The 22,516-nt window shown below is 40.3% G+C and overlaps 1 protein-coding gene across 2 annotated transcripts; it reads left to right on the top strand.

Annotated features, from left to right (window-relative positions):
* The first annotated feature begins 911 nt into the window (after window positions 1–911).
* On the top strand, window positions 912–22,264 carry TMEM273 (transmembrane protein 273). 2 transcript variants are annotated; one of them, XM_005022192.6, is made up of 9 exons: window positions 938–1,153; window positions 1,239–1,340; window positions 1,421–1,583; window positions 1,857–1,965; window positions 6,886–6,936; window positions 7,757–7,867; window positions 8,464–8,488; window positions 19,216–19,242; window positions 19,894–22,264. In XM_005022192.6, the coding sequence occupies exons 4-9, from the start codon at window positions 1,911–1,913 to the stop codon at window positions 19,937–19,939; spliced, it is 315 nt and encodes a 104-aa protein (XP_005022249.1). In that variant the 5' UTR covers window positions 938–1,153; window positions 1,239–1,340; window positions 1,421–1,583; window positions 1,857–1,910; the 3' UTR covers window positions 19,940–22,264. The 2 variants fall into 2 exon arrangements, with proteins under 2 accessions (XP_012957574.1, XP_005022249.1); XM_013102120.5 differs by lacking the exon at window positions 8,464–8,488 and having other exon boundaries at window positions 912–1,153.
* Window positions 22,265–22,516: the final 252 nt, after the last annotated feature.

Below are 22,516 nucleotides of genomic sequence, written 5' to 3'. Positions count from 1 at the left end.
GATGGCAGAGAGTGGGTAATAGAAGTCTGGTAATGATGACTATGCTTGAAACCACATTCCCAGTTTGGTTAAGAAACAGAATAAACCTACTACAAAGTAGAAGTTCAGTAAGCCTGGCTTACTCTGATGCTCATCCTCACTGGAGGTATGCTGTGAGTGAGAATATGCATATGTACTCAGCAGTGCACTGCCAGCTGGCTGAGCTAGCTGAAGCATTTTGCGGAGAATTAGCAACAGAATAAACCAAGCAGTTTGGAGACTTCAGCCAAACACTTGGATATTTAAATGCTTAGTTGTTTCTCTGAAGTAGGAGAGGCCCCTGAGACACTGAGCTAGGCAGTGAGGGGGTCGGGAGGTGGTGGTGAGGACAGGGGAAAAAAAAAAGAAAGAAAAAAAAAAAAAAAAAAGAGTGCTAGCATTCATGTTATTCATCCCATTAGAGATTCTCAGCAACTTTGGAGTATGGGATCATTTGCAGATGAAACACATGCTGTATAAAAACTTTGAGGGTCTCCTACTAGGATCCTTGTATCTTTTCCCTACATCTGGTGCAGAGCACTTTGTCTAGTTTTGATGTTTTCAGCTCTGATCCCAGGAACAGTGAAAGAGCAGCAGTGAATTACACGTGTTCATACCCACACACTCACAATGGGTCAGAGCGTTAACAAATACGTTCATGAATTGCTACCACATTCAATCTGTTCTGCCTATGCTTCATAAAGCAAAACAAGCCAGGAATTGAGGCCACCTCAGAGAGTTCATAGGTCATTTTTATTTACATTTTCAGTGCCTCAAGAGTCTTATTTGTTGTCTAAAACCATGTTCTGCACATCCCTCCACAAACACCTGGAAGACATAAACATGATCCTTCACTCACATCTTGTCAGAGCAACCAAACATTTGTGAACGCGTCTTGCTCATCTGCAGCCATTTTCCTGCCAAGGTGGTCATAGACCTGCAGTCACCAGCATTCTCTGTAGTCTACAGTGGTCCCATTAAAAACAGACTTCTGGAAGGAAGGAGGGCTTTACAGCTGTAAGCTACTCAGCAAGAAAGAGGTTTTGTCCAGCCTTAAGATATGCAATTCTGCTGAAATATTCCCTCATCAAGAGAAGGAAAAGGAAGAAAAAATGGAAATTTTCTTGAAAAACAGGTATATATATATATATATTTGTTGTTGTTGTTGTTTTTGTTTTTTTTTTTACCGTGGTATAATGACTAAACTGTACTCTTGTCAGAGGCATCATCTGGATGTGACACTGCTAGGCAGGGAGGTTGGATTAGATGACTTCCAGAGACCCCTTCTCACCTTCACCACTCTGTGATTCTGTGATCTGCCAGTAAGTTACTCTTTTTAGTTCCTACTGTGCCCGGACATTTTTCTAAGGCAGAAACTGGCAATGGTGGCTTTCTTTTCCAGGAACTGGCTTGCAATCTTTTTGCAGCTGTGGTGAGTTTCTTCCACTCTGCTCCCCCCAAAAGATGATGGGGGGGAATTATTAAGAAGATTTTCTCTCTAAAGAAGAAAAGCCACTTGCATCACTTCAGGCTGAGAAGACTTCAGCAGAGACCAAATCACTGTGGTAGGACCTTTTCAATTTGGTAAAAATAAATATTAGTATTTAAAGTTCCCTCAGAGAACAAAATAGCTGAACTAGGCTCTGACTGTTGGCTGTCCATCTTCTTCTCAAAATGTTTTCAAGCATGTAGTTTATTTATATGTTGAACTTAAACCCAAAAAAGGGAACTTCTGTTTGTAAGTGTAACTACTCAGGATGTGACTGTTGCTTCACAATATAACCACGTGACCTGGCTTAGCTTTTTTTTTTTTTTTTTTTTTTTCCCTCTCACCGCAGAAGAGCAAAATTCAGAAAATTTGGGTGAAATCACTCTGTTGTCAAAACTTCACTATGATCTCACTAACAAGCTGGATATCAGTCCCAACAACATTTCTTCTTCTCTTACGTAAGTGATCGATCATATTTATTTTATTTATTTTCAATCTTTTTAGAGAGCTTTTTTTTTTTTCCTGACTTTGGTCTTTGTTTGGATTATTTATTTCTCAGTCTGATTGCATGTACATGTATGTTGTTTTAAACTTTGTTTAGAACTCTCTTCCTCGGAGAAGAAAAGTTTGTTGAGGCAGTGGGGTATAGGTTGCTGGGTTTTCTAAACAAAATTTTCTACCTTGAGTGCTAAGGGATTGGCCACGTGTCATCCAGAAGACTCCCTGAAGTTAAGTACATGCATCTTTGCATAATAGATGTCAAAGCTGCTGAACATCCTGTCTGGCACTATGTAGGAAACTACTTCAGTGGAGCGTAAGGAAGAAGTTGATCTGTGTGCATGTTACCTGCAAGCCGCTTTTGCTCTCTGCATCTCTTACTTAGACTTTGATGCTCCTGACTCAGGATGCTTCTAACGCTTCCTGTCAGCTCAAAGCAGAGCTTTGTCACCCTCACAACTTGCCTTTTACTTCACAGTTTCTCACCTCCGGTCAGCGCAGGGAAGAAGTGAATCACACAGATAGGAAGTGTCAGCAGGATTTATAATATAACATTGGGACTAAGGTGGACTAATTCAGGACGGAGCTGGCAGCTGCTAAAAGACAGAAGTGTACGTGGATGCTGTGATCTCTGAGAGGTTAGGTAAGGGGGCAGGCACCCTCTGCTGGCAAAAATCTCATTGTCACCAAACAGATGCTTCCCACATCACCCTACTTCAAGCAGAAATTTACCAAAAATCATCATTTAACTTGGGGAATCCCACAAGACAGTTTGCCCCACCTGAAGCATACAGCTCAGCTCTTCCAGCTTGCACCCACTGCATATGTGTTTCTGCCTCTGCTCTTGAATGTAGCACTATTCATAAGTCTAAAGCAGTGCTCTATCCTCTTGTCATCCTTCTCAGAGTATACATAGAAATTTATTGCTCTTACTGTCCTTTAGTTGCCTCTTGAAGACCTCTGCCCCTTCCTATAGATGCTTCCAGGAGCTCAGAGAGATGGAGACTGTCTGCCACGTAAGGCATGGATAGCAGCTGTTTTTACAGGTCTAAAGAGAAAGTACAACCATTGCTCCCTAGTTACTGACTAGCTATTGCTCAGCAAGCAAATGACACAAGTCCCATTAATCCAATAGCATTTCCCCAGAGCAAAGAGGTGCAAAAGGTAACCTTGCAATAGATACAAGGAAAATACATTAACATGGCTCCAAGTGAAAGAGAAAGGTGCAGGCAATGCCACATCCATGGGACCTAGATGGAGAGGAGCCTGACAAGGGCTAGAGCTCACCAAATTCCTGTCTCCTTGTGGGAGTGACTCCTGTCCTCATCTATTACTACAGAAAAGGACTGAGGAATGACCCATTTGCCTGCATGCCAGCAGTGCTTATCTTACAAAATTTAGATGTAACTGACAATTTTGCTACACTAAATACCTACATATATATATATATATATATTAACAGTGCATTCTGCACCACTTTTCTCCCTGTGTTGACCCATTGGCAAGGCACTGTCTGAGCACCCATGGGTAGCAGATGGAGAACAGGACATTCCTTGGTGGGGCAGCTCCCAGCATGGGGTGCTGGCCTCAGGAGCTGTGTTCAGCTTCACCCAGTTCTGCTCATGGCTGGAGGGCTAATCATGCCTTAGGTTCACAGAGATCATGCACACAGAGGCTCCTCGTCCCCTCAGAGCCTGGTGTGTTCATATATATGGGCTCATTGCCTGCCTGGCTGCTCTGCCTTGGTAGAAGTAAATCACATCTCCTGATTTAACCACAACGTAGATGATCAATGTGACACAATCTGTCTGCATCACAGTGCAAATGCATGAGTCAGGCTTGCATAAAGGCTGGGAAAACACCATCAGTTATGTGAAGACCCTTCGAAAGCAATCACAAGTCACTCCGGTATAGATATTAAATGCATCTGCAAGGCTCTATGACCCAGAAGAAAATCCTGTCCAAGTTCAGAGGGTTTATTCAAGAGAGGGAGTTAGTCTGAGCCCAGTCTGCAGAGATGCGGGCCAGACAGAAAGCTAGAACTGGGACTAGGGAGCTGCAGAGCATTAGGAATCATTTCTATCACCCTGTCCCGGGAGGACTGTGTATATCCCCAGGAGATCTGAACTGATGATGGAACCTAGATCAAACAGCAAAATGTGTTTGACGGTGTTGATCCCCTTCCTTCCACCTAAGGAGAAAGGAAAACAAACAGAAGCTAGCTACCTAACACACAGTCCTCAAAAGCAAGCGGTATTTAAGCAGCATCCAGTAAATGATATTAAACGTTAATTAAAACCATATTGAAACTATGAATTGAAAACATTCTCTCCAGTCCTGTGGGTTTTCAGAGATTTCCCTCCCTCCCTTTTTAAAAAGAAACTAATAATTAAATCTCAATATATTAAAGTGACCTACATAAAATATTCCATGTAAAATATTATTTCTGCCATAAAACACATAATCTGTCACTGGTTTAATTCCATTAGAAAGCATACATTAAGGTCTATGTATTATGACCATTAGGATAATAAAAGTAATACAATATAACTTTTATTATGTTTGAATTTAAAACATTCTTCATATGAGCACAAAGAATAATTAAGTGGATGGAAGAAAGTTTTTTTTTTTTTTTTTAAATTTATAATGAAATAAATTCACAGGCAGGAGCAAAGAGACTGGTTTTTAATCTGGAAAATCAGAAACATTGCTTTCTATACCTATGTATTCTTAGACTTTTGTGATTATTGTTTTTTGTTTTGTTTTTTATTTATTTTTTTACATTGATTTTGGTCATGTAGAGAAGTCAGCTTTTGTGATCATATGTGCCACTGGATTCCCTACCCCTTCCAAATCCTATCTCTGAGTGTCATGGGATTTTTTGAAAGAAAACACTTCTGCCTGTATAAAAGAAGTTTCCTGATATTTTTTGATTACGAAGAAAAATTTGGGGAAAAAAGAACTTTCAGCTCAGTATTACAGCTCACTAAATACATATGGTTTAAAACTCAAGACTTTTTTAAGCTTGTCTCCAGGATTTTGAAGCATGGTTTGTAATTTATGAAAATTTGGGATTAGAAATGTGACTAAGGCCAGGAAATAAAAACAAATCTGTTCAGAGTCACCCAATGTATCAGATTTTTCTGATGTAATGGCAGAAGCCCCAGAGCCCAGACTCAGCTCAAGAGATTTTCAGCAATCCGAAAAGCAGACTCAACACTGATGTCTCTAACAGGACAGAAATGGCTGGTTTGGTGGCTTTGGAGAATGAGAGGATTATGCTTGAAATTTAAAAACAAGCTCATTTTTAAGTATTCATTTTAGTGGGAAAGAAATGAAAGCACAGCCCCCAAAACCTCAAAAAGGCAGGATTATTTCTCCATGGTGAGAGGCAATCTGGGTTTTACCACATGGGCATTTTAGCCGAAGGAAAGCTGGATGCATTTAAGACCTTGAAATCTCATTTGAGTTTCAGTCAGAAATCCCCACTAAAGTGTGGAATGCCTCTGAAAAGACAACGTGGGGTGCAGAACAGCTGTCTTCCTACCAAGTCCCATATGACCAACCAGAGGTACCATCACACAGGCAGCGGATTGCCAAGGAGGGTACCCTCAGGGATGCAGGTCCAGCACAGCCACAGAGGAGCAGATCATCCTGTGTCTTCCAGGGTAGGTTTAGTAATCTCACATGCTGTAAAGGCCTTGATGTTTTACAGGATAAGTACTCTGGTGCAGAGGTACTAATTCCATCTGCATCAGTCCATTGCCAACCACAACACAGGTTTGGTTCTGGAAATAATAATGTCTGTTGTCAGCCAAATAATGTCTGTTGTCAGCCCAGCAATAGCTGGAGAGGACTTTGAGTTCCACCTGAGGAATTTACCAGAGACAGAAATTTAATAGCACATTGTTTTAAAACACAGGGGATACATCTGCCTTTAAAGCCTTCTCATGCTCCAAGCAACTCATGCAGCTGTGCAACAGTTAGGTTATTTGGTGCTGCTTGAAAAGATTTTGGTGGGAACACCCTTGCATGCCCATCACTGGGAAACGTTCAGTTGTACATTTTCAACAATTTCCTACAATGAGCAAGCAACATCAAATATGACTTTTTTTTTTTTTTTAAACAAACAAACAAACAACTTCTTATTGTTGGAAAGTTTTGAGTCCATCTCCTTCAAAAACTACATGGGAAAGAATTGTTTTCTTCAAAGCCACTCTATCTTGAGGGACCCTGCACACTCCAAGCATCAGGCAGCCCAGCTCAGTGGCTTTATGGAAGAGAGCAGGGCCAGGAGCAGGGCCTTTTGATGAACAGACAGCTTGGCACAGGAATCTCTGGAAAGGTTGCTTCCAGCTCACAAGGTTTTCTTGCCCACAAGAGGAAAAGACTCTTCTCTAAATTTCTTTTTGAAGGCTGGGGCTACAGCACATGTAGGGCTGGGGTTTTCTGGAACAGGTTGTGTTGTGTCCTCTTTTGCTAGCATGTCTTACTAGCTTTACTGTATCTGTAGTCCTTTTTGTGATTTATAGCAACTTCTGTTTCAACTCTTGCACACAGCTCATGGGCTTGCAATGAGGAAATCTTAGAAAGGAAACAGTACTATAACAAAAGTTTTTAAAACTCTATTTTCCATTCTGTCCAAAAATTAACATTCAGTGATTTGTTCCAAACGTCTAAGATTTCCTCATTAAATTACTAATTATATATAACTTTGCTAACACTTTGCTACTGCAGCAAGCCTCAGGTCCTTTCTTAGCCTTTACCTGGATGTTCCTTTCCTTTGGGAATAGCCTGATACACATTCTTAGCTTTAGCTCAGGTGCATATATAGCACATTCTTCCTAATGTCTTAACAGACAAAAATATTTCCTTTTCAGATTTTTGGAGAGCAAAGGTCTATGCTTCTGAAAACTCAGAGGATGAAATAGGTCAGTTTATGGGGAGATTTTCACTTCTAGGCAGAAAGTCCGGGGGGAGGGTGGGAGGGTCTGGGACTGAATACACATAGAAGAATTTAAAAACTTTTTATGTGTAGAAAATTATTATCTGGTTGTGTGCTTCAACTTTGCCTAGCACAGCAGAGTTCTACCATGTGACTGGAGACTTAAAATGAATTTTAACTGAATATAATGAGCATAGGGAGAACAGAGCCAGGAGTATCACAGATCCTGTAGTCTCCAGCATGACAGATGAAGGTGGACCCTATGTACACATAGTGATGCAAAATCATAATATGCTTCATAGTTTACACTTAAAATTCCCCTGCTTCCTCCCTGAAAAGAGTTACAGGCAGAGTAGTCAGGCAGAGCAGGATGATGGGGTTGGGAGGAGGAGATGAAGCTGTGCACATGCAGGTAGGGGAAGCAGGAAAGGGAGATTGGTAGGATAAAGAGCGGAGAGGGAGTGGGGGTTGTAGAATCTTTGGCAAAAAAAGTTAGAGTCCTAGCTGTAAAACTCAGCTGAGACCTGCACACACAAAGAGCGAAACTTGTTCATTATCATATAACTGTATCGAGCCCCTTAGCCACAGTTTCATAAGGTTTCATGCTGTGCAGGGGTAGTCTGGTGTGTGAATATCCTCACCTACCTGGTCTGGCTCAGCATCATCAGCCACTTCTGAAGAATAGATGTGACTTTAAAAAAAGATATATTTTAACTTTGGCAGATTTGTGTTACCACATCTGAAACAAACAGCTGTATTTATTACTTATTGGTGTATATTCACTGTCTTGTTTTCAATTTTTGCAGATTTCACATATCTTATTATAGGAGTTACTCTGGGAGCCTTTCTAGCAATTGGTTTTATAGCAGTCATAATTTGCATGATCAAAAAACAAATGCTTGACAATGTATTTGGAGGTAAGCGAAAATACTCCCGATTTCTTATCCAAAGATTGAGATCTCCTTGTGTTTCATGCTGTTTACAGTAAATGCTTGTCTCTTAAAGGATAGTTTTGCAAACAGACTCCCCAGGTACCCTGTGAGGATACAAATGATGGCGTAATGCTACTTCCTGAAAGACAAAGAGCTGATGCTTTCTTTATTGGCACTACATTCCCTAAGGGGAAATTGCTTCCTCCTAATTCTCATCAAGCATCTACTCCTGAAGTTGTTTCTCATTACACTCTGGATATGCACTACCAAAACAAAACAAAAGAAAAGAAAACAAAACAAAAACACCACAATATCTCAAAATACCCAAAACGTTAGCAAAAATAGTTTTGAGAAAGTTGTTGTGAGATATTCCAGCTGAAAGAATTAAGAAGGACTTTAGGAAGGCTGCATGGCACTACTAATATTAAAGAGTTTTGCCTCAGAAAGGATGGCTGGACCTTTACCTCCTCCAGCAGCTCTACCTATGTTCTCCTGGTTGCATTCTCACTGCATGTGAACAGGCCTTTCACCACTCGTTTCCTGGTTTCTTAACTAACTGCATTTTCCTGTTCTCTCTTTAGAGTCAGATGGCAAAATGGATAGAAGGTAAGAATCATTGCTCCCAGGGTTTTGTGAGGGGCAGCATGATATGCAAACTGTAATGATAAATTTCTCTTTATGTATGATACTTCCCCACAACTGTGATTTGAATGATAATATAATATACATTTATTTATGGTCTAGAGGACCATGACACCCAGTACATCTAGTGGAGCTGCATGGAAAAGGAAATTCCACATAACAGGGGTTTGACATTTAAGAACTAGGAAAGAAATCCCAGCAGACTGAGATTCATTTTCAAAAGAAAATACTTCAAAAGCTTTTGATTCTGCCCTTTTATTTTGCACTATATTTAATAGCAAGCTCAAAAAAATACAAATAATTTTTTAAAAAGCTTTAGATTTGGATGAAAGCCAAAGGTCTCAATTCAGAGGTGCTAAACTTAGATTCTCTTTGACATTGGTATAATTTTTCCATGTTTTCTCTGCAACAGAGCTTTTACTATACCGATATATTTTCACAAGCCCTTTAGATTTCCAGAAAGAAAGAGAGAGATGGAAAAAAAAAAAAAAAAAAGAGGATCCAAGAGGAAAAAAAAAGCCAGAAAGATATAAACCACAGCAAATGGCTTCATCAAAAGTTTTCCAGTCACTGTGACTGGGCCTCAGTTCCAAGAACTCCCTTCACCCAAAGGTCTTTCAAATCAAGGTCATGCGGTGACCATTCCCATTGTGAGGGATGTATTTTTACCCTCCACTTTCGCTCCCACTACCCATAACCAGTAAGGCCATTTTAGGTTGTAAGCACCTTATGGACTCACAGGCACAAGAGGTAGTGTCAGACTGCTTAGGGGATGGCTGCTCCTCATCTGAAGTCATTCAATAGGGTGGAGATGTAGAGTGGGGGTAGACAATGTTTTGTTTCTCCCTAAGATATTTTATGTGTGTAAAAAAAATGAGATTACATGAATTAATCAGCATTCTCACGGACTGAAGGCAACAGCTGTTCTCAGTGACCTAAGAAAAGCCTTTTGGCCTCTCTCAGAGAGGTGGATAGAAGTGCTAATAGGCACGTCCTCATCAGTCATTCCTCACAGAGGCAACACAACATATGCAAACACTCAGTTTAACATCAAGGCAAGGACAGTCTTTGCAGAAAGTATTGTAATGCTTTGCCTAACAGAGAAAGGCCCCAGCACGGAGCATCTGTTGTTTGCCCAAGGGGGCGCTTCCACAGCCTAACACAGCTAACTGTCACAAACCCCGTTTCCTTTCTCATCACACACTGTGTTCAGTCTCTTCTCTTACAAGACACTCATTCACGCTTTCTGTGTATCAGCCTTAAAGTAAATTAGGACTGCTGTAGAACCAAAAGACAGAGCATAGAGCACCCAGTAAGGTGTTTCTGGTGTGTTAAGGACAGTACAGACACAGCAACAAATGGGGAGGGAGAAAGAAAACAGAAATCTCAGAGACCAGACTCAGGAGAATGGGAGGAAGGGGACAAAGGCAAGGAGAGACACGAAAGGCAGTAGATTTACTGCCTGGATCAAATACAGATGGCACTATCTGTGAGGTTCCTAGTTGCATGTTAAACTTGGGATCTTAAGGCTGGAAGTGTGACGCAGTACACACTGCACATTCTGCCTTAGAAACACTGACACAAATTTAGAGAAAAGCTGTAATTCCACAGTATTTGGGGACAAAACTAGGTATCCTAAAGATGACTTTTTTTCCTGTGTAGTGGAAAACAACTAGAAATCCACCATCTTTTCTTAGTCCATTTTACTTTTCAACAGTACTGTGGCATTTAGTAGTTTATTAACAAGTCTTTGTTCTTGTTCACTTCAAGGCATCTATGTACTACCGCTTAGTGGATTTTTAAGGGATTCTATAATACAGATGCTAATCTGAGGAAACAAAATAGTCATTTACTGGTCTTAATGAAACCATTGGTTTGTAGTATAAAATAGTTAATACCTAATGTGATCCTCAGTAACTAACAAAAACATAATTAATTATTGTTTACCTACTGTAAGGATGGAGTAGTATGACTGATACAACAATGCTGCAAATAATACAAACACATAATTTAGGCTCTAAAGAATTTACAGAGAGATTATAGATGAGAAAGTTAACAATATTACCTATGAAAATCAGATATCCTTGCAATATCATCAAGTTTTAGAAAGGAAGTTCATATGGTGGCTTGTTCTATAAACAAATATATGCTCTTCCACATCTCAGATGATGCAAACCCAACTTATTTGTTCTTTGCATTATCATTTTTAAATCCAAGCAAACTACTCGCAGAAATCAAAGGGAAATTCAGTATACAAGATCCAATGTCCTATTTCATCTTTCCTCCTAACCTTTAGAGGAAGACCTTTCCATAGGACTCTCATCCATGTTGACATCTCTTCTTTGTAGGACAAAACTTTAACCACAGAACAGTGGGAAATGACATGTTTCAGTTTCCAACATTCATCATTTAAATGGTTGAGGTTGCTTGTATATCTCTGCAAGGAGATGTATGGGAGGTAGATGTTCTTAACAAAAACAAACAAGCAAGCAAAAGTAACCCTCCAACCTGATTTTCCAACCTGAACATCGATTTCCTGAAAACAGCATTGAAATATTACCTGATAAGTACTCATCATGATTAAGTGCTACAGTGTCACAAATACTAAGGAGTTTCCTCAAGAATATCCAAGCTATATGTTCATTTTTATCTGATTTATTTTTCCCCATAGGTCAAAGGGATAGCTTCCCATTTATTCAGGTCAGTGGAGAGATGTGATAATTAGATCTAACCTAATTTTCACTACTTGCTTCACTACCCTGGAGATTCTAATTCATGGCATTTTTAGGACAGTGGTTCATCCCGGAAACCCTTTTGATAATGCAAAGTCCTCTATCAGAAATTACTTAGTCCTAGATTTATTCCAATCAATCATAAAACCATCCTGAATCCCTCAGCTATACAGGCAACCTGAATCCCTCAATGATAATCAGGATATCACCCCTGTAGGACTGGAAAGGAAAACTGGCATATCATCCACAATCAATTTAATTTTCTACTTCACCACTGATGATTATTAGTGTTTGTTCAGGGAAAAACAAAACAAACTCCACCACTTTAATCCACCTGATAGAGCACTTGCTGAATTCATAATAAGCCAAATTTTGTTTTAATTTTCACACTGTTATTGCCACAAGTGCCTCAAGTCATTCAATTTCTCCCTCTAACTGGGATATACTCTGAGTGGGAGTATCACAGCCACATACACGAATCTCCATTTATGCTAAAGCCCCTATTAGCTGAAACTGAACCTAGCCAACACATTGCAAAATCACGTTTCCCACTGAAATAAACATTCTTATATGTTCCCCTTGACACTTTCCCAAATCCTTAAAACAGAAGTGTTTCTAGACCCAAATCATACTGTCAGCTCATTGTGAAATAATTAACATTCACCACTCTATCCAGGTATATAACATTGTGATTTAAACAATCAATTCATAATGGGATGTCCTTAAACTCAATGGGATATTTACTAACACTTGAGAAGAGAGAGAGCCTTGAGGCAAGCTGCTGTCAGCTAACAAAATAGTAATTTAGATGTCAACTGACTATTATTTAATGTCCTTTTTTTTAATTAATAGCTCATGTCAGTTTCAAATGCCATCTTGGTGTAAGCTTGGTAAATTATAATGCCTAAAATTTCATGCAAGTTTAATGTATTAATAAAAATGTCTGGGCACATTTAATGCTGGCAATATTTTGAGTTAACTACAGTGTATGGCAGCCAGATTTATTTTGACAGAAGGAGACAAAGAAAGAGGCATGCAGAGACAAGGAGAAGGATGGAGAGACAGAGAATGTATACTAAAAAGGAAAAGGCATGCATTTTAAGCTTGCTGTAGTAGCAAAAACTAATCTGTTTCCTCAATACATCCTGGGGAACAACACATACCAAAACTCCTCATGCAATTCTCTGGGTTCTGCAGGCCCCCATGGAAGTCATTCAGCATAAGATCAGGTTTTAAACGCAACGCACAAACTGTACTGATACATGAGAGGACAGAAGGAGCTTGGGAGCTGCACAGGCCCAGTGCCAAGTATAGTGCTGATTTTCTTTTGATATCTGAAGCGATATCTAGATGTTCTCTTGAGTTTTACCACTGGATTTCTTCCAAGTGACTGACTCTTCTTTGCTGAACTTGCCCTGTGAAACACAAGGTAATCTTGCAAGTCAGAGCAAATGGCAGAGGGCTTGGAACTAAACTAGGTTCATCTCTAAGGTTCTTTTTGAATGAAAACAACTCAGCTGAGTGTTATAGCCCTTGCATTATCCTCAGCTAGCGGAGCTCTCCCAATGGGTTGTAGCAGGCCATGCCTACTGACAGGGAAAGCCCTCTTATTTCCTTATCCTGACATATCTGTGCACTCCAGGCACAAGCAATGCACCTTTCTGGTTATGTTAGATTTTTGTAACTGAGAGTCATGCAGTGAGCAAGATCTGGATGGTAATATACTTAAAGACAATAATTAAAACCAGCTCCATGAAAGAAAATTCTCCTTTCTTCCCACATCTTCATGAAACAGGATGTTTCTTCACCAGTAGTACATTTCATAATGGCACATGACAGTGTATTCCTCATGTGCATGAGGGTTATCCACAATTCCCATGGAAATCCAGGATGCTGGTGTGCAGCCCACAACCACTTGCATCTCCAGCCCAAAGGTGTTCTATAGAAGACAATGTACAGAACATCATATTTAGTTTTAGCAACCTCAGTTTCAGTTCAATGAGTGGAGCCTACAGTGACGGGCCTGCCATTCTTCACTGGACATTCCTGTTTAACAAGAGAACAACAATTGAAGAGTGCAACAAGTGTTTCATACAAACTGTGTGTGACTCTCCAAGCTGCTGGCAATCTGCAAAGGGCCTTCAGCTGAGGTAACTCTTGAAGCCCCTGTGAAATTATACCCTTTGAGGCTGATGACACAGAGTTCAAAGTCATGGCTCATTGCTTCCATTTAAACTCCCTCTCTGAAACTAAGGAGAAACAGTCATCTCATCTTGAAAGCCTCTGGTCTCCACAACGTCTAACTCTAAAAATATTGCTATGGATTAACAGGAAGTGAAACCATCCACTTGGAAAATATAAATATCAGAGATGGATGGCATGACAAAAACTAGGTTTGGACAATTAAGTGCAAGTGTGAATGTTGAGGTGCAGTTTCTTACAGAAAATGTATAGATTGCAGAACCATCACCACCAATATGTTTGAGTTAAGATCCTTTTTCCTATCATTTTGTCATGTTTGCACCTATAACCAGCTGCACAGACAGGCAGAAACTGCAAACATAACAGAGCTGATCTAAACATTTCAGAGCTTTCAAGCAGGCTGAGAGTCAGAACAAAAAGTCTCCTATTAGGAGCGGAGAACAGTTCTTAGTTTCCTTTTGATCTAAATAGTCCAGATTGGCCTATAATGCTGTGAACTGTGGAATGCATCATTTGCCAGACAGGAAGCCAATCAAGTAGACATGAGTCATACCACAGATACTATTAGCTGCAAATCAAAGATACGCTAATCACTGGAGTCTGAGCTCACAAAGCTAGCTGGAGACCTTGCTCTGATGTTAGGGTACAGAAAGCCTCTGTGAAAAAGCCACAAGGAGGAGACCTTTGGAAAATGGGGTCAAAGTTCACAAATCAAAATTGTTAAGTAAATACACATTTTAGAAGAGACCTTGCCCTTGTCCAAATGTGTCACTGAAAGAGCAGTGCTCAAGGAAAAAGGATTAAGACCTAGAACAGAGACTACACAAGATGCCGGGCGCTGAAATGCATCGCAGCAACTCAGATACTGCATCAGCTATTCACATGTAACACTATACATTCGCTCTGCAGCCAGGGAGGGATACTGTCTCGGTCGCTCTACTATCCATTGAAATTGTATCTGCTTAAGATGCAAACACATACCGCTGCTGTACTATAGGCAAGTTCATGGGAAAAGTACATGAAATAGCAAGATGCTAAAAATATATCTGCAAAGCAACTCTCTTTTATACAGTTACTAATCAGAGTAACTACGATGTCTTCTCCAGAGAAGATTTTTTTACAAAGAGAAGATGAAACAGGGATGGGCATTGGTTGTTTTAAGCCACACTACAGCAACTTTAGTGAACTTTAATTACTTTTCAGTGAAGTAATTTTCTCCTGCGGAAATATGTCAGCTTGGAAGTAGACATTTTCTTTGCACTGATCTGACATTTGGAGATGTTTCCCAGTCATGAGGTATTTCACTTTTCAGCTTAGAAATACCTAGTACAAGGCTAGCTCATATGTAGCATTTCATTCAAGCTGTGGCCTTCATGCTAAGGCTCCCATTAAGAAGTTATTACAGGATTTATTCAGACATCTTTGTATATGTTACCAATCGGTGCTGCAGTTCCTCTCTACAGAAGCTGAGACCACTTCAAAGTAGCTTTCTCATGCATATTTGTAAACATCTGGTAACAACAGTAGTGAGGCACCAGAGGGAAAAGAATTAGCCATAACCTTCATCCACCCATTCTCTCTGAATTGTCAGTAGTCCAGGCAGGCCTAACTTCCCTAGAGTCCCTGAGGTGCCTGCATCTATCATTATTTTCCTAAAACAAGCTTCTCTTTTCTTCTGCTAGGAATATTCCTTTTAAACTCTGATACCCAGTGTCTTTTCCTGGAGAAAATCAGTCATTCAGTAGAATCTTTGACACCTCTGGGGTCACCAGTTTGAATGTTTTCTCTCATCACTCAGCAATATATACCCTGAACTGTTGTTTCCCTTACCACTCATTTTTTCCTCCAGAAGCCTTTCATTGTCCCATTCTTACATTCTCTATAGAACCCAATCATCAGGTCAATATATGGTTTTCATAAATAATTAGAGGTTTACAAATAAGGAAAAACAGAGCCAACAAAGACACAAAAAGTGATCTCAGCAAAAATGTCTGTCTAAACTTTCTTGCAAATATATATTTCCAGAAACAAACCGTAAATACCTGTTCTGTGTTAAGGCAATGGTCACCAATAAACAGGATAATAAATTGGCTTTTCTACCTGATTCTGTCACTTTCTTGTCTAGCAGAACTTGTTCTTCTGAACAACCTTGGGCAAGTTACTTTGGCTCAGGTTACCCTTTCCATAAAATGAAATTAATCTTTATTATTGCACACTTCAAAAGCAAGGACACTAAGCTTTACACTGTGCTGAGAACACCAGACTTTAAAAAGCAGCACTAAGCTATTCTATAGGTAATCTTCAGACCCTCAATTCCTTTCAGCACCATTTTTGAATGGCAGGACTACTTCATATACAGACACATACACAGAGAGGCAGTGTTATATATACACATACATATAGCCCAGACTGTTCGGGTGAGATTAATTCATTAAGCCCCTTTCCAGGATACTGCACTGATGCCAGCTATGAGCCTGATGGGCAGAGCCACACTTCTGGCTATTTTTCGCTCCTTCCTGGCCACTTTCCACATTCTCTGGGAGAGCATCTGCCCCAGGACGCTTGTGCTCTCATCAGATCTGGGGGCTGCATTTGCAGTTGACCTTTTCACAGCTGCCAAATGGGGAGGAATCCTTATTCCTTCCTCCTCCTCTGCACAACTGTTTGAGGCTAGTCTTGAATAGCTCTAAGTCATTTGATTGTAAGAGTTGGTCCCAAACCTGCTGAGTCAGGAGAATGCTTTCCTGGTAATATTCAGACACCTGTCAGAGGCAATTCCTTCCACAGCCATCATGGTCTCTGCTGTCAAACTTGCTGGTGTCACTGACTCCAGCAATAACTGAGTACTCTGCCTTTGCCTGGAGCTGCTGCAAATCTGGATAAAAGTTCAGAAGTGTTTCTGGAAGACTTATCTTGGCTGCTGCCAACATGCACCTGGGGTAACTCAGACCCTGGACACCACAGGGCAGAGGGCTCCTGCTCCCAGGGAGAGCCCATCCACCACCCAGAGCAAGCAGCTTTGTGCTGACTAGGGCAAGGCAGAGAGGTGACAACATGAGATTAGCTAGCAATGAAAGCTGCTGTCATAGCTTAGACAGAGATTTAAAAACAAACTAAATCAAGACCTCTGAAGCGGGAGGCTTAGCATGCCAGAGGTCTCAACCAGAAAAGAACAGCATCAATCAGAGCTCCTGCATATTCTGACTCACAGAAGGCACTGTATCCTATTGAATTTCTGGATAAATTCACACTGAACATCAAAAGAGGACTCTCTAATTTCAGATGGATTCCTACAAACCTTTTCCCAGTGACTTATGAAAAAATAATATTATTTATAAGTCCTTTTTTAAGATCATGTATATAGTGTGTCAGGTCAGTTTATTTCCATTCCCTGATCTCTTAATCTCATAAAGTTCTGCCCTGAAGAACCAGTACCAGGTATCAGCAAAGCTAAATCTGTCTTTCTTCTGATTGCTGCTTATAACCACCCACCTTCATTCTCCATGTGCATTTCTGTACCGGGTCTGGCTAGGTACCAAAACTTAACAGCCTGGTGTCAGAGAGCTGAAAGAAGTGAGCAATATCACTAAATGCAACACAAAAGGCTACATATGCTTGGGGATCCATGGACTGTTTCTGAGGGGTTCACAGAAGTTTAAGGACCTAAAGACTTTTCATACAGGTTTAAACTGAGCTTAAATACATTTCACAGAGGACCACAGCTTCAACTGAAAATTTGTATGGGTTTATAAATAGAAAAAGACAGAAGAACATTGGCTGAAAAGTAATAAGGTCATTTTTGGTGCATTAAAAACAACACCTGACCCACAGGTTAATTTTTGTTGATTTACTACACAGGCATCGCATTGCTTGTACTGACACAGGAGAGGTGGAGGAGCAGGGTGGGAGCTGGGAACAGCTACACTTTAGGTGGCAATACTGCTTTTCAAGTCTTTGTGAGCTGGTTTATTTAAGTGAGCTTTCACTGCTCCCTGGAGGAGAAGAAAGCATGAGCTGTTCCCAAAGGACAGTCTTGTTCCCAGGGTCAGTCCTGCTCTGCTCCCCATTTGCTCCCAGTACAGCTGCGTGTTCTGGTCAGGCAGCCACATATTGCCTTTCACAGAACAGGCCTGGCTGAAAACCTGCATGGCATAACAAACATAATTTTCAGAGAGATCTGCCTGTTCAAGGACATCCAGTGGAAGGGAAATGGTGGGATTTTATAGCCAAGGTGCTGAAGAAGGCTGGACCATCCTTCTGTGCAGCAGCTGGCATTGTCGATTGTGTGAAGGCAGCCTGGGAGCATCAGCAAGAAAGCCATTCTTTTTAAGTGACTTACCAACTATACTGGGCTACACGGACAGGAGCATCAGCCTCCCAGGCAGTCTATTCTCTGCTCCTTTTGTACGTGGTGAATTAGTTACTTAGGGTGAGGTAGGCAGTCTCTTCAGAATGGTGCTGGAAGACAAGGCCTGTCCCAGCAGCTCCCTGCCGCTTTCTCTCCCAAACACAGGCAGGGGAAGGGATCAGGTGAGCGTCCCCAGACCTAACCACTTGCTGATTCACTCCAGTTAGCTCAGATCACTCTGCATTGGCCTCATTCTGCATTAATCTATTATTGATCCGTTGTCATAGTCAGAACAAGAGGGGGAAATTGGTTTTTTGTTTGTTTGTTTGTTTGTTAAAATGGCTACAGTTCCAGACAGGCAGAAATTTGTGTCACTTAGATCACATGCTTAAACCTGTGAGTTCCTTTTTGTGTGTGTGAAGAAATGTTGACAAGTTCAACAGTACTGCACACATTGGGTCTTTTGATTCTGTTTTCAACTCCCTCATCTCTCTGGGAAGAGCTGATACAAACTGTTAGGAGCAAGCTGAAAAATACTGCTGCTGGACCCAAAGGAGCAGTGTCACTACATGTAATTACTTTGTCTGTGAAGTGCCAGCCTGGCGGAGGCAAAAGAGGGCTGAGACAGCCACTAGCAGCCTCTGATCTGGCCCGTGGGCTCCTCTCCTTGTGCCCCAGCAGACCTCTTCTCTGGACGCCCTGGAAGCTCCCCCAGGGCTGGGTAAAGCAGGGAGCAAGGAGGGAGTTCAGCCATGGAAGCACTACAGGATGGTCCTGATGCACCCCAGCCCCAAACTGGAGAAATAAACAAGGAAAGAAAGAGCAAAGCAGGAAAACACAGATTTTCCTCTGATTTTAGCCTATATATGCCCACCACATGCTCTCCAGTGGACTTTATGCCCAGTTCAAGCTAGAAAGATACAAATCAGCTCTTAACTATTTCTTATGGACATGAACTGTTAGCGCAGTGAATTTCATGTTAGCAGAAAATTTCAGCACAGCTTTCCAAAAAACACATGCAAAAAATTTCTCTCAGAGAAGGAAGAAGACTGAGACAAATTACAAGAAGCCTGTCCCTGGCTGACAAATCTCCTGTGAGTTCTTTAGCGAAGTCATCAGAAAATGCTTAAGTAGTATTGAAGGTGGGGGACCTGAATACCATTTCCCAGTTGAGTCATGGGATCCAAGAATATAAATAGCTGCGGGATGCAAGGCAAGATGACATCTTATTTCCAAGCACTGACGCTAGATGGAGTAAAGCTGAATAACAGATTAAGAGTAGTGAAGGAAAGAGAAAGAAGGAAAAGTTCCTGTGTTTCACCAGCTCCTAATGTGGTGATGCTTTGCGTGATTATTTTGATTAATGCACTGAAAATCAACATTAATAACTATTTCTCTATACTTTGCAGGTCAAATATGGGATCCAGTCAGAACAGGTACATTACTGGGTACACATGGGTCTGGGGAATCCCTATCTTCCTATCCCCAACCACCTTGTTCCACCCTGCACAGCCTATGGCAAGTCTTTTAGCTGCCTCATCCTCCTGCATCCCAGCTGTGACAGTGTGACTGTGCTGCAATGCAGCTGCCCTGCACGAGCAGCTCCTCCAAGCAGTAAGCTCTTAGAGCTGCAGCCACTATCGGGGTCCAGGAGCTGCTCCCTGTGTGAGAAGGCGGTCCCAGGAAGAAGCCCAAATAACAATGACCCAGAGCTTGTAATGCAGTGAGAAATTCTCTTAGCAAGATGCTGCCCTGCAGCTCATTGCTGCCTGCTAGGGGAATCCGAACTGGCAGCAAAGGGGACATCTGGTTACCACCACAGCCCGAATCATACATTCATCCTGTTAGCTCACTGAAGAAAAATGGGTACCTCCAAAGAGACAAACATCAAGGAAATAAAAACTAAATGTGAGGAACTTCATGAATGTAACTACAGTCCCTCCAATAACAATTTTGCAGGAAGCCTGTAATTCTCATCTGCGTAGCACCCAGCTCAGCTTTTACAACAATACTATGGATCTATTTAGATAAAAGAAATGCCAGAAAATTGTTGTTAACCTGCAATGTTTTCTTTTCTTTCTTTTCAGAGATGACATCAATGTACTAGGAAAACCAAGTACAAATAATCAATAATCCTTTTGCAATTGACAGCTGCATGGTCTGAGGCTCAATAGAAGTCTCTTGTGGATGAGCAGGAATCTCACACCAGTAACAATTCCTTTCTTTGCTCTTTAATTGAAAGACTGATTGATTGACTGATTACATGAAGAGCTTATAATGCATGCTAGCTTCCACCACCTGTACCAAAATTCCTGTAGTCTCTAACAGCATGCATGCATGAAGGAAATGCATGAGGAAATAAAAAAGATGAACTCTGCTCATTAATAGATCTTGTTTAGTTGGTTATAAATACATGATTGATTTTTAAAATCAATTAAATACAGGGTATTCAAAAAGCTAACAATACATTTCAGCAGCAGGATTCATAGTCACACTCATAATTCAAGTTATGTAAATGATGGTTGAAGTAACTTAAAAATTATTAATTTGAGGTTAAAGCCAACAAGGCTTCTCAAGTTTTTCAGGAAAAGCATGTTTTGTGTTAATGTGAAAACATTTCATTCATTAAAGGTAAATCTTTTTTAGCTTTAGGATCAATACCTTTTATTTAACTTTAGGTGGTAATGTTAATTTCAGCCATCTCAAATGAATTGTGGTCGGTTATGAACTACTGTTTTCCATGTTTTATTTTTAGAACACTGAAATGAAAACAGTGTTGTATACCCAAGACAAAAAGTTTCTGGACACCTGAAATGAAATATTAATTTGCTACAAGCTAATTTGTCATTTCCAAAATCCACTCAATCCTGTTTTTTCAGTGTAAAGCAATGCAATAAGCTCAATCAGAGTCTGTGAATAATTTCAGTCTCCTATCCCTCCCTTCTTGTTCTAGTCTTGAATATTCTGTTGAATTTGTAGTCACCAAAAATGCTTTGCCTAGTTCCAGTTACAAGCTTCTTACAGTGCAAGTGACAAGAAGAAAAATTAGTTTTGTCTCAGAATGTTTTTTAAAGAAATTAAATAATTATAAATGGTTTAAACCCAAATTATTTTGGAAAAACATCCCAATTTTTGCAGAAGCTGTGAGCCTGTTGTCTCAGTTAAGAAAATAATGCTCTGGTTTATATTCTGCTTGTTTTAAAGCAAGAATACTTTATTATAACAGATATTGTCATTGCAAAATGCACAAAAAGCAGGCAGATATTTGTATTTCAAACCAGGCTTTACTTTCAGCTTGTAAAGACAGGCAGCAGATGTCAGCTATGGGGGCTCTGCAAACACTTGGCCGGCAATGACTCTGTGCTGAGCATCCTCTCCTCTCAGGAAACCCAGCAGGAATTAAAGACTTGGGAGACTCAGGTAGATGGCACACATGGCATTAAGTAATGTGGTGGGATTTCACTGGCATAGCTGTTACGCCGCAGCATTACAGGATGACTTCAAACAGGATGTTACTTGATTTTATTGCAGCTTACAAATAATTACTAACCAGACCACAAAATAAATAAAGTGGATCTTGCAAAACTTTTATATGAGGCCTAAGTCTGTAGACATATGGATTTGTTAAACTCTCATCTAACATCCATTCCTGAAGCCAGTCTCTGCTAGCTTTTAAGCCTTTTAAGCCAGTTTCTGCTCTCAGCCATGCCAGTCTCTGATCAGAATAAATGGAATTCTTTCCAGTTTTTCAGTACTGTAATACAGCAGAAGCTATTCAACCTGGGGGGGGGGGGAAGTAAGAAAAAGTAAAAAAAAAAAAAAAAAAAAAAAAAAGAGAGAGAGAGAGAGAGAAAGAGGAAGAAAAAGAAAAGAGAAAGAAAAAGGAAGGCAAATATTAGACTCAAATCCCAAATCCAACCTGGAAAGTCTGTCTTATTAACAAATGTGACTTGAAAGATTCCTGGATACCAGTGTCTCCCTTCCATTAATCAACTTTCAGACTGAGAACAGCTACAATTAGCCTCACATTTTGAAGTTAGAGCTGATGCCCTGAGTCAGAGGTTGAGTCACACTGTCAGAGCAGAAATATCAGAATTATGTTTTTATGAAGAATAAGCTACTGTGCCAAATTCTAACTGTAACTGAAAGGATTTGAATATAATTTGGTTCTGACCTTAGCAAGCCAGGTAATTTCCCAAATGCGCAAAGGAAATCTTGTTATTTATTTGGATTGTAATTTTTTTGCACATTTTGAACAACAAAATGTAAGGCTTATTTCATAGAAAAGTGATATATTGGAATAATTTCCCTGTATTCCCTAGGTGTCTGTTACCCAGTTCTGTAACACTTCAGTTCATTAGCAGCATTTGTGAACAGATAAACTAAAGCAGTAATGTGATACTTGGAAGTAATTGTGTATGTGTATATATGTAAGTGAATAAACTATCTTGTAAGGTATCTGTTAATTGATTTGCTTCCTTTAGTACCATTTTAATTAAGACTTGGAACAGAAGAGAGCATGTGGTCAGGGAGGGAAGCTATTACCTTCCCTTATTTGTGTGAATAAATGTTTCTTTTGCATCATTTCAGTGCACTACAGGAAATAAAGAGGAAAATAAACAAAACAGCAACAACAAAAAAACAACAACAACAACAACAACAACAACAAAAAGCAAGTTGCAAGCAGTATGGGAGAAAGGCCTGGAGAAT

This window comes from Anas platyrhynchos, chromosome 6 (assembly GCF_047663525.1).
Source record: "Anas platyrhynchos isolate ZD024472 breed Pekin duck chromosome 6, IASCAAS_PekinDuck_T2T, whole genome shotgun sequence".
In the NCBI taxonomy this organism is placed as follows: Eukaryota; Metazoa; Chordata; class Aves; order Anseriformes; family Anatidae; genus Anas; species Anas platyrhynchos.
This window is presented reverse-complemented; position numbering and strand designations above follow the sequence as displayed.

Bases quoted from the DNA above. Each gene is read 5' to 3' on its own strand.
- TMEM273 (XM_005022192.6), top strand. From the start codon at position 1,911: ATGATCTCACTAACAAGCTGGATATCAGTCCCAACAACATTTCTTCTT. The intron at 1,966-6,885 runs GTAAGTGATCGA...TTTCCTTTTCAG, and splicing joins AACATTTCTTCTTCTCTTAC to ATTTTTGGAGAGCAAAGGTC. The intron at 6,937-7,756 runs GTCAGTTTATGG...CAATTTTTGCAG, and splicing joins AAACTCAGAGGATGAAATAG to ATTTCACATATCTTATTATA.